Here is a 12,456-nt window from a genome sequence, read left to right as displayed (position 1 = left end):
AAAGTTGTTTTAAGCCTAAAAAAAACATACTATAGCTGAAGCATAGAAAGAAAAGAAGTTAAGAAATAAAATAAACAACTAAGTAAGCTTAAATCTGAGTATGGAAAATTATAGCATTTAGAAATGGAAATATTGTGGGAAACCTACAAAAAGACTGCTGTGTTTTTATTTTGACTGCTTCCTGTGAACAAACTAGCACTGGTGGCAGCCTACATTCTTTTATGGAGTAGCCATACTATGGTTAATATGTGGGTGGCACTACTACCACCTACTGTCAACTCTAGTGGTATTTGTCAATGAATATATTCAGATTCTTTCATTTTGAAATTCATTGCTGCAAATTTAGCAAATCCATCTATATAAACGTCCCGTTTTTCCTGTTTTCTGTGTTTCCGTGTTTTCAAATCATGACATTTAACAGCATTTTACACAGCTTCCCAGCCTTTTCGAAAACTCGATTATATCATTGTCTACGCTTTCATCATAAAATTTTAGAAGGCCAAAATAATTTTGTATGCATATTAAATCCGTTTTTATATTTCTATTGTTTTTTGGGGGGGGTTTTCCAGGACCGGAAACCCACTGCCAAAACACCCACCACAAAAACACGACCGGAACGAAGATGGAAATGAAGAAGAAGAAGAAGTGGGGAGAAAGTGGAGAAAACATACCAGGACAACCAGAAACATCCTCAACCTGTGATCATGAAGCACCACCAAACAAAAGAAGACGAGAACAAAAAGAGGAGTTGAACTTGTAGTTTTATAACATTTGTAAAGAAAAATATAACTAAACAGAGGCATGGTAATTCATTTTTATACAAAAAAAAAAACTATAAATGTTCGTAAAACATCTAAGAAAAAAAGCAACAAAGTGCTTCCTGTGAACTGTAATCGCATGATAACTGCTGGTGCATGCCCTTTGACCTTTTGAACTGTCATTATCTACAAACTGAAGGAGTAAAAACTGAAGGTACAGGGGCCGGCCCGTGCATGGGTCATAGGTCTGTTTAAAGGACCTCATCCCCTCTAACTGGAGTCGTTTGTGAGCGAGTTGAGTCTGTTAACACTGCAGCCAAAAAAAAAAAACACATACAACTCCCTCAAAGGATGGCTGTATATGCAGCAAAGCCTCTGCTGAGCCAATGCTTCTGTCATCGGACCCTTTCTCCTCTTATTCTTAATGTGATATATGCACTCTATGCTCTGTGGACATGTGTGTGCGTGTGTGTGTGTTTAAATTGCTCTGCCGCATGTGTTACCTTGCTTCGAGCTCTGCGTTGAGCCTCGCCTGCCCTCCCCTGATTGGCTTGTTGTCTCTGTGATGTCACGGCGTGCTCGACCTCTGCAAAGAGAAAGCCGCTGGCTCTTCCACGCTTGTGAGTTCTCGTCTGCGTGTATCTACGTTTTTATTTAGATTTATCCTTAAACGAGCTCGCTTCCTCTTCAGTATATGTCCGCTTTGGTTCTCCACTTTGTTTGACTTTGGTAGAGAACTGAATCTTTTTAATTCCCTCGTGTCTTCAGGAGTAATGTGTTTTAAAGACATGGGAATGTTTTTCTTGGAAATGAGTTGGTTGCTTGGCGGCATTGCACAGCAGCTCTATGATAAATATCTTGACTTTTTGACTTTTTCCTTCCTTATGAGCTTTCTCTGGTTTTTCTTGGTACCATATCTCATTTTGAGCCATCTTTATTGGTAGCCCTCGTTTATATGCAGTAAAAATCCCAGGTCTCTTCTATCCATTTTACTTCTCTGCTCCATCTTTTTTTTATCTGTTTGTGTCAGCTGCGGCATCTTGCTGTCAAATATTTATTTATCCATTCAATACAAAAGACATAGAAAGAAGAAATACTGAAGACGTTGACTTTTAAGACATTGTTTGGAAAATTCCTGGCAAGTGTGAAGTTGCAGGTGACAAAATGTAACGCGTGGACAGAGAGGTAGCACTGTGACTGTCCGGTTATCACTGACCCCAGACTCGTGAACTTTCTATATGTGGCTTGCAAAGGTATTTATACTTGGTGAACATTTTCTCATTTTAGAACAACAAACTTCAATGCATTGTATTGAGATTTTATGTAATGGTAAAACAGAAAGTATTGCATAATTGTGAGGTAAAAGGATAAGTATATGTTGTTGTTAATGTTTTATTACAAATAAAAAAGTATAGGATGCATTTTCAACAGCAACCCTGCAATTACAGGTTGCACACATTGTTTCCTTTGCAATAAGTTTTCCTATTTAAAGACATCATTTTTCATTTAAAGCGCCCCCCATGAGCTTGTTGTTGTGTCATGCTCTTTCCATCAAGAAATGACAAAAACAGTGCTATATGTGTCAGAATACATCCCCAAAATATATACTGAAGTTTGTGGTTGTCACATGACAAAATGTAAAGATGTTCTACATAAATACCTTTGCAAACCTCTGTACATTCAGATATAGAACATGAAAAAGCACATAAACAAACAAAATAAACATATGGTTGAAAGATCAGAATGTCAGACAGCTTTGCCACAGCAATAATACCTAACAAAAAGAAAAGATGGATTGATTGTCCAGCAATTATGATCTGTGATGTATTTTTTTTTATTATAGTTATTCATTGTTTAAAGCACTAACGTAGAAAGTCTAATTTCGCTTAAGTTATTTTTAAAAAGTTTGTTTGTTGAGATGGAGTCACCCAAAATCAGTTTTGCTTTCGCTGAGTTATTAAGGCTATTAGTGTTTCACACGTTTAAAAAAAAAAATCAAGCTCACATTACTGAAAGTCATGTATCTTTCAACACTTTATGCAGAAACCGGACAGCAGCACTATGTAGACTTTGTATCACAGTAGCACACATTTCTGGAGCGTCTCAACACTATTTTATCCCACAAGTACTGTAACTGCTACTGTAGCCTGAATGAGTGCAGCACAGAATGAATGCACATATTTTTCATATGCTCTCCATGCAAGCAACCTTCATCAGATAATAGCACATGTTTTATAACTTATCACATTTTACACTCAGGTTTGTTTTTTTTTTTTTGTTCTGCTATGTAAAATGAAAATGGGGTTGAAATACGGATCGCTCGATGGAAAATGAGGATGAGTCTAGGCAGGAGTACCGGAAACGAGGGTTGTGAATTTTGTAGTCCTTTTGAAGAGGGAAATCTATGTATTATTTTTAATTATTATTATTTTGGGGGACCACATGAAACAGAAAGGTTTGTGTACAGATGTGTGTCAGATTCTATTGATTCAGATGAGACCAAAAAGTACTTTTTAATGCGTCTGAATGAGTCCTCCTAACACATAAACTTATGTGTTATCCTAACACATATGTTTATCCTACTTAAGTGTTAGGATAAACATATAAGTAGTGTTTATCCTACTTCATTTTCACACCTGACGAACAAATACTGACCAGAAGCACAGAGATGACTGCATTCATTTATTTGTTCATATCTTTTTAGTTTTTTTATGTTTGAATTGAAATCCAGCACTTTCTAAAATTACTGGCAGTAGCATAATCTTACACTGAAGACTGTAGAGAAATATAACTTTGGGGGAGGCAGAATTAACCTGTGCCACAATTACTGGAACCTCTATCAATTAATATAGAAATAAAATACATTTTAAGCTAAGTACTGATTCAATGAGTAGCATTTTGGGGTTACTGTGTTTCCATAGCAACCACCGGATGTTATCTACATGCTAATGTGAGGCATGGGGGAAGAATATCTTGTCAGTCCATCCGTCACAAACTTAAACATATAGAGTTTGCTAAGGTCTAATGTAACTTTAACTGATAAATGTAAATGGACTGCTCTTGCAGTCATTCTGACCACTGTTTCTCTTTTAACAGCACTGGAAATCTTGTTATGGTGCATTGCATCATCATCTCTCTAACTCTCTATTAGATTATGCTGCTGCAATAAAAGATTAATTTGTTTGAAAGACTTTTATGTATCTCTACCCAATGAATGTGGAGAATGCTCCTTGGAAACATTGTACAATCTCACCAAATCAGCTTTATCTGGATGAAACAGGGCCTAGATTCTCGCAATCGTTCAGCTATATTTTATTCACTAATTTTCAGAGTACAAATAATATCAGTCAGCTCTATGTTAGTCTGTACTCAAATGTAAAATATATTTTGTGTTGTACCTGTGTTAAAGTAGCACTACCACAAATATTCACTCTGTACTCCCACCATTTAGTGCTTTTATTGATAACGGTAGCTTTAAAAGGAAACCCTTCGACCTAATTCATGACGTGAGGCACAAAGCCAAAATTTGTAGATCAGTTTCACAGATTGTGTAAAATAATTTGTAACATTGGTTATTGTTAGTTTTTTTTAGGAGAGTTGAAACTGTCAGTTATACATTTGAGAAGGTTGACAGCTGTAAAGTTATTTAGGGCAGTGGTTCCCAACTGGAGGTCATGACCCTTCTGTGGGTGATGAAAGACCATGCGGTGGGCTCTCAGTAGAATCTCCAAACATCAACTTAATTTTAAAAAGGAATGAGCCCAGCTTATGTTTGAAATACTTAAATAAAAACAATACTCAGCTTGAGGCTAGCATATCTGTCATTACCCATGCCAGCCCCTAAGAGGTGAAAGGATACCATTGTTGTTGATAACCTGTAAGGTTTCACTAAATTAAGCAAAACTAAAATCTCAAAGATGTATGCATTTGATATTACATTATTTTTGTATTGCATACCAGATTTTTGCTTCACATTCAGTGGCAGTTCTGGGATGGGTTTCAATCTGCAGCCAGCAAACATGCAGATCATTGATTCAAAACTCGCATGACATGCTCTTCATTTTAGTTTTTATTTTCAGAGAGCTTGTGGCGCCCATATAAAGAACCACCACTCCTCAAATTTCTTATACTGCTCACTTATAAGAAAATATGTTAAACAATTTTCTTGTTCTTTAAATTTGTTTCATCTTTGAGAAGAACTCTCTTGTACTATGGTAAGCGTCCCTGCCACCATGTTTGTGTGTTTGGTGTGAAAGTGTGTGAGCATGACAACACCTGGTTCCAAACCTTGTCGAATCAGAAGAAGAAAGAAGACATTTCTACCAAGCATGTGAGTGAAGAGGGTGTGTAACCTACGACAATGTATTTTAAAATGAGTATTGTAAAATATTAACTGTTGCAAAGAATAGAGATCACCTATACTCCTTTAGACTGGATACATGACAGTGTAAACGCAATATCATATAACTCTATCCTAAGGAATGCAACCGCGCACATGCACAAAAAACGATGGTTTTTATGAAAATGTATGTATAAATATATGACAAAATATATTTAATTAGAATGCTATGCACCCTCATAGAGTTGTTATGGATGTTCTTTAAGCATTATCTAGTTTAGGCCGACACCCACATCATGGGGAATGTAGAGGCTTTGTAGCTATGACCATTTGTTTTCTTTTCTTTTGTATTGTCCTGGAGAGGATAAACAAACGTGAATATGTATACAAGCCTTTCGATCAAACATGAAGATATGTATAGATCATGTTACCCTGTACACCAGCTCTTACCATTTACAAGACTTAATAAACAGAAAAGATGGGACATAACTTTGTGAGAGTTTCTTTTGTAGTTAAATGCTTAATAATCGTGTGTTTTAATGTTGTTAATTGACAAAGGTTCTGGGACTTATGTTAATTCTGTTGTGAATTTAAATCTAAAACAAATGTTTAAATGATCAAGACTAATTGATTTTCAAGACTTGCAAATTGATGTTCCCAGATCTCTTGTATCAAATGTGCCCTGTTTTGCAAACAAGTATGGACAAAATATATGTATATATTTTTCTGAATGTGCAAAACAATTGGGATATACGGATGTAATTACAGTAAATTACATCTAATTATACATAATGGCATTATAAATTATTAATTAAAATACTTCCTTACCCTTGAGTCAAGTCACCATGATTCTCTAAAAAAGTAAAATTAGGTGCTTAATACAAATATTATTGTAACTTGTTTATTTTTTTCAACACATCAATGCTTAGCTGGTTTGACAGCCAGCAAAGGGAAAACTACATCTCCCAAGACCACCGTTTTCTGACGCCCCCTGTTTTCAGCCAATCAGCGCGCTGCGCCCACGTGATGTTTTGTAGGAATCCTGTCACTTGTTTAGAGTTTTTCCCCTCAAACACGTGGAGTGGCGGCTCTAATTCATTGAAATCAGAGGCATTTACGTTATTATTACTGTGCGCGGCATCGACGCTGCCTGGTGTGTGAGATGTCAGCAGCGGGACAGACCTCCAGGAGCCTGGAGATCCCGGCTGTCCGGAGGATCGCTATCCACGATGCAGCCCACATGCCCAAGGAGTACTCCACGACCCCGGGAGGAACTCTGTTCAGCACCACGCCAGGAGGTAAACATACGTTGGACCCTGACAGATGGTGGAAAGTTTAGGATTTTTGTGTGTGTGCGTTTGTTTTTGGATTATTAGGTTATAAACTTCAGATTCAGTAACATTAACCAGATAAGGAAAACATGCAGTCAGTCATAAACTATTTATAGTGCGGCTCTTTCAGCTGGTGCAGAAACATGTTTACAAGAGGAGGACTCAATGGTGTAATACTAAACATTATAGAAATTAATTCAGCTGCCTCTTGTAAAAACTCAAATTTAAAGGACGCACTGAAAGCTATATTATTGTTTTCCTTATTAGTGTATTTAAAACTGTTCTTCAGTGATGAAATGGACAGTATTTTTGCTGTAGATTTTGAGTTTTTCACAGTAGAACTATTTTATTATCAGCTGTTGTGTTTTGTATGTTGACACAATTTTGTAATAAGTGCTATAACTGAAATTACTGAAAAACTCAACCATTATTCCACCTTACAATAAAATGGGCAATGTATTTTTCTGAAATAATTACAGAAGGTTAAAGATTAGAGATGCAACATGTGTTCACAGTCAACGATGTCATGAACAGAAAGCCTTTAATCTACTGCTGTAAAACAAAATTATGTTTTACTGTTAGTTGTATTGTGTTAATTTAATATTCATTTTACAGTTAAAGTCTATGTATGTTGATGTTGGCAATGAAAACTTAAATAAAAAGAGTATGCATATTTATATTTTTGTTTTAGGATTAATGCTATTGCGCAAAGTCCTAACCAGTCATCAATAAGCTCTCAAATAAAGACATCCTGGAGCCTCCTGGGGACATTTCCAGCATGGGGCCTTTGTTCAAGAAAAGTGTAAAACCATCCTACTTGCTGTGAAAATTTGGCTCAGATGCACATGCTCGTTTTTACTGATAACATGTTCAGTGACATTATCAGCTCAGACCGGTTCAACAGATAATACACAGCGTCATTAAAGTTTGGGACTGAAGTCTAGATTCTCGGTCATAGGAACGCATGGAGAACAGAAAATAGTAACTCACTTGTCACTGACTAACAGCATTTTTCATGCATTTCAGCATTTTTTAAAATCTTTTCTAGATTACAAGATTTATTTAACTCATTTGTGTTCCTCTACATGCTGCGCTGATCAACTACAGTACTTGCACCCGTATCAAATATTTTTTAAAAATGCTAAAATAAATTGGATCCTTTGATCTTAGTAGAATAATCACTGAAAAAAATGTGGTGCCCTTTGAAAAAAATGTTTTACTTCCATCATTCTCCCCACATTTGTTGGAAGATCAAACTGAAATATATAAAATGCCTGTTAGATTGTTAGAAATCAAATGGACTTTACCACATCTTTAGTTAGGTATTAAACATGTAAATGAATAAATACCTGTTTTAACTCTTGTTCTGTTTAAATCCTGATGTCAAAACTGTCAAATTAAGATTTGAGATCTAAAAGTTTCTAATACAATTTCACCAACTGCCAAGGTGCATAAAGAAAGAAAGACTACTTCTCCAAATTAAAAGTTCTCATATGCCACAAATATTGGCACTAAATAAACACAAAATTTTACAAAATGGTCAGATTGTTTTGGAAAAAGGGATCTATAAATCATCTTCGGTTTGAAACATTGAAAAAGGGTCTTACTTGCTTATCTTTGCTCTACAAAAAGGCTATCTCATGCTGGTATCCTAATTCTGTGTTTGACTTTATGAAATCAAGGCCGCGTCTGGCATCGTTGCACTCAAACTGATGAAATAGTTTGAGTGCAAACTATTTGCGTTTGTTTGACTCTCAACTATATGCATGGGTGAGTGAGTGCGCCCAAGTCTGCTTTTGAGAAAAAGTGACAGCATGTTTGTTGTCCTGCGTACTATGAATTTAAAAAGATGGCAAACCATGTTAGAAAAAGCCAAATGTCTTTTGTTTTGTTTATTTTTTGCCATCAATTATTTTAAGAAAATGTGTCCATCTGCAACAACATGCTTATTCTGGCATGCTACATTTGTACTTTTTTTTTTTTTACTACAGTTGTCAGCCAAAGTAGATTATTCTGGGAGCAGCTAATACTTTGTAGCTACACTTTGGACAAAAAAGACACATTTATTTTAGACAACTTTAAAGATGTGATAACAGGTGAAGTTGCACCATAAGTTATTTTGAATTTATTAAATTTATTATGGATTTTTAGATGTTTGTACCATTTATAAAGTTTTTCTTGGTGGAAAAAAACCTACATAGCACACTTTAAAATACTTCCATAATCAGCTGCTGATTCCTTTGATTTTTATAGTCCTGTTTATAATATAACTCTACAATAAATGTTCTTATACATAACTTTTGCCTGCTGTGTTATTGCTGCCACCTGCAGGCACCAGAATCATTTACGACAGGAAGTTCCTGCTGCAGTGTCGGACCTCTCCTCTGACCCGTACGCCTCCCAAACTTCCCGATATTCCCGGAGTCACAAGGCCGCTTGACCCAGAGTCGTCCAGTAATGAAAACCAGCCTGAAGAATTACCCAGCAACAACGCAGATGACCACAGCCTGAACACAGAGGAGAACTCGGGTACTGTTTTTTATTTACCAGCTGACTTTGTACTCTCCTATTTCTGTCAGCTAAATGTAATTTTTTTCTCTCTCTCTTACAGCGGAAGACGCCCAGTTTGAAATGGACATCTAAATGTTAGCAGCAACAAGCAATGAAGTAATGCTGACATTTATGTGGTTATGAAATGGTTGAAATGACATGTCTAGTCTAAGTCAGCTTTATAATCTGACAGAAAACAACCATGTCTTTTCTAATGTCAACTATTTGCTAAAATGTTGAGCCTTAAAACATTAACTAAAACTGTTTTTTCACTTTGTTAGATGTATGACATGTAATTCCTTAAATTGTTTTTTTTTTTATGTGACTTATATTTACTTTGAAAATAATATGATATGAAGTCTATTAATAGGGCTAGTCTAGTTGGGAACCTAGTTTTGCAATCTGTGATAACTTTTATGGCCACATGAGGGCAGCAGACAAAAGTTCCATACTTTGAGATCCCGTTGTGTTTGTCAATTTCAAGTCAATTTATTTGCGTTACTTGCAGTTGCTTGAACACTAAGTGATTGTGAAGTTACATAAATTATCAGCAGAGGTCTTCTTAATATATGACTGTATTTTATTGTCACTCATCAGTTGTTTGTTCCTTAATTTCCAAGATCATTTTAGAATAATTTCATGCATTTTTTAATGAAAAATGAAACCTCTACCAAGATGGTAAAATAAAATATTTTTTGGCAGCAAAATGTTACATAATAAGCTTAGAGTTTTTACAAACTATAAGCTTGTAAAAATTATATATGTTGGAGCTTTGAACTTTTTTTTTTACTGTGAACATCATTAAAAGTCACTGTTAATGCATTCTTTAACCAAAACTAAACTATTGTTTCTTTTCTGTGATGTTTTTTTTTTTTCTTATTATACATCAGAAAGTGCTTGAAGAAAATGTGCAACCATTACAAAAAAATAGCTGAAGCAAAACTGGACACTGCAATACATCATTAACCCAAAACACACTAGTATATCCACCAAGGGCTGGCTGAGTTAAGAAACATCTCACCGCTGAAACTGACCAATATGAGAGGCTAGTGGATGATTTCAGGGTAGAGCTTTTTTTACATAACCCAGTCATATATTGCAATACAAAAAATACATTAATAATTCAAAATACATTAGTATTAAAATTAACCTTAATCCAGAATTTTTGGGTGGAAAAAGCTGATGAAACAGGGTCAGTCTTATCCAAAATGTTCTAAAACAATTTTTTGTAATAAAACACATAACAGTTCTCATTCAAAATTGTCTTAATCTATTGTATTATCAAACACAGCAAACATACAGATGGGTCAGTATGGCCTAAACATTCCAGTTCCACCATTCTTATTTTGTCAGTGTCATTAAAAAATAAGTCACTGAACATAATATGAGTACAACTTATGCATAAAAGGCACAACTTGATGTATTTGTAAAAATCTAATAGTGCTTCTATTAATAGAGTCCATCTCAAGTCCAGCTATTACCTCCCTACTGATTTAATTTCTCTTGCTTTTGTCCAAGTTTGAGATTAGATGTAAAGTGCCTGTAGTTTTTTTTAGCCACTTTTTGTGTCCTCAGTGGCAGCCACACTCCTCCACGACCATGTTCTCATGATGCTTCATCACCATCCTCCCGTTCTCGTAGTACAGCATTGAAAGTGGTGCCAGGCGTGTGGGCACACAAGACAGACTTGGTACCTTGTCTGGTAGGTGTAGCTTTAACAGGCTCTGTAAGGAAAAAGAGAAAATTGTTAGATCATAACTCCTCAAATAGGTATTGGCATCATTAGATATGTACTGCAGCATTTTAGCCTTACCTGCATGTATGCATGGTTAGTTGGAGCGAAGGTCTCATCTACAGGTGTAGGACATGTCCCTTCACAGCGATAAGCATTGAACCGTTTGGGATAGACGATCCACTCGCTCCAGTTGAACTTCTCAAAGTCTATCCACATGTCCTCCTTCCTGCAGAGATCACTTTTCCCCTCCTCCCTTGCAGTGTCTCTCTGCCGCTGCCATTTCTGTCCATGCCTCTTTTTCCTGTGGCTCCTCATCGTGGCGGTGGGCACCCTGTCCAGGTTGACGTACTTGGAGTGTTCTGCAGTGCGGATCAGTGTTGGCATTCGCTGGCTGCGTGGGCTCTGCCTAGAGAAGACCACTATCATCACCCTATTGGCCGTTGGGTGCTGGATTCTCTGCTGCTCATGATCCTCTGTCACCTGAGTTACATCCTCCTCCATCCTCTGAACTGGGGGTCCCCGATAAAGCCAGCGGCGGATCATCTTGGTCATGTTGAATACTTTCCATGCTGAGGTTGAGACCACTGAGCTTGGATGAGCTCTCAGGCGTCCCAGAAGCAGCCTGCTCTCAGAGCAGTCCGTAACAGAACATTGTTCCCAGTTGGAGTGATAGATGTCTACGGAGGCAGTGGAAGACGCTGTGAAGGCAGGCTGACGGATGTGGAGCTCAGCTAGGTGGATGTTATCACTTGGAGACATGGAGGACAAGTCGAAGATAACTGACCATTTCTCACTAATCTGAAGGCAACCTGGAGAAAAAGAAATTAGAATTTTAGACAAAGATGCAAAAGAAGACTCCATATTTTCCATCTTATTTGAAACTCGTTGGTCAAAAAAAATGGAATAGAATTCAACAGCTTTTCTACCTATTAACTTTAGACAATAAGACAGATGTTTCACTATAATGTTGAATAGGAGTACTACTCACTTTTAGCGGCTAGGCTGATCACAGAGTCGGATTCGTGGATGACGGGGATATCCTCCCTCTCGATGCTGCTGATGTCTGCCGAAGATCTGGTCCGATCCTCGGTCCTCATCGTCCGATAGAGCTGCATCATGTACACCGGAAGCCTGTTTCCAGCGCGTCTGGAGCCGACGGACCGACCCGTCATCCCTCGGAACAGCGCGTCGGGAAGCATCCCATGGAATGGCTGCGCACAGAGACTCAAAACCAAATCCACCAGAAGAAAAAACGCAAACTCCACAGTGAGACCGGTCATAGTTCCCATTTATGATGAAGATACTTTCACGAGCAGATGCAGACTGGTCCCCGTGGGATGCTTAAACACAGTTTTATAATCCCGCCTTTTCATCCTGTAGTCCTTTGAAGAGACGCGTCAAAGCGGGGATGTCTCTGATCCAAAGACCTTAATGTGACAGGTCGTTATGAACCGAAACCAAAATGCTCTTTGTAGTGTATCAGGTGTGAAACTTGTAAAAGGATGGGTGCTTTTCTGTGCGTTACAGATCCCACTTGAAAGGAAGCTCTAACAAAAATATTGGTTAATGAGATTACAGGCCGAAAGACCTGCAGTGATTAATGAGATTGTGAGTTAATCAGGTGGAGGAGCGCTTTCTGTATCAAAGGTCCTGACATGCTTGGAGTCTGTTGGGGAAGAGCTTGCAAAAAGAGAGAGAGACGGGGACTCAAAAACATAACAAGAAATCATAAAAATGTTATTT

The 12,456-nt window shown here is 37.2% G+C and overlaps 3 protein-coding genes across 10 annotated transcripts in view; 2 read left to right on the top strand and 1 right to left on the bottom strand.

Annotated features, from left to right (window-relative positions):
• ank1b (ankyrin 1, erythrocytic b) overlaps positions 1–5,586 on the top strand; it is an 82,242-nt gene extending 76,656 nt beyond the window's left edge. For all 8 annotated transcript variants that reach the window (XM_032569586.1, XM_032569591.1, XM_032569589.1 and 5 more), the window contains one exon: positions 570–5,586. Coding sequence is in view for 2 of the 8 variants with exons in the window: in XM_032569585.1 (XP_032425476.1) it covers positions 570–632 (63 nt within the window). In the remaining 6 variants the exon portion in view is untranslated. The remainder of the gene's footprint in view (positions 1–569) is intronic.
• Positions 5,587–6,125: 539 nt separating this feature from the next.
• On the top strand, positions 6,126–10,018 carry LOC116725093 (eukaryotic translation initiation factor 4E-binding protein 3-like). Its single transcript, XM_032570990.1, has 3 exons — positions 6,126–6,395; positions 8,760–8,957; positions 9,040–10,018. Exons 1-3 carry the CDS (start codon positions 6,260–6,262, stop codon positions 9,069–9,071), a joined length of 366 nt encoding a protein of 121 aa, XP_032426881.1. The 5' UTR covers positions 6,126–6,259; the 3' UTR covers positions 9,072–10,018.
• Positions 10,019–10,549: 531 nt separating this feature from the next.
• Positions 10,550–11,952, bottom strand: ndr1 (nodal-related 1). Its single transcript, XM_032570991.1, has 3 exons — positions 11,702–11,952; positions 10,792–11,522; positions 10,550–10,702 (listed from the first exon to the last, which is right to left on the bottom strand). The coding sequence occupies exons 1-3, from the start codon at positions 11,910–11,912 to the stop codon at positions 10,550–10,552; spliced, it is 1,095 nt and encodes a 364-aa protein (XP_032426882.1). The 5' UTR covers positions 11,913–11,952.
• Between the last annotated feature and the right edge of the window lie 504 nt (positions 11,953–12,456).

The sequence above is a fragment of the Xiphophorus hellerii genome, chromosome 8 (genome assembly GCF_003331165.1).
Source record: "Xiphophorus hellerii strain 12219 chromosome 8, Xiphophorus_hellerii-4.1, whole genome shotgun sequence".
Taxonomy (NCBI): domain Eukaryota; kingdom Metazoa; phylum Chordata; class Actinopteri; order Cyprinodontiformes; family Poeciliidae; genus Xiphophorus; species Xiphophorus hellerii.
Note: the sequence above shows the minus strand (reverse complement) of the source record. Positions and strands in the feature narration are given on the sequence as shown.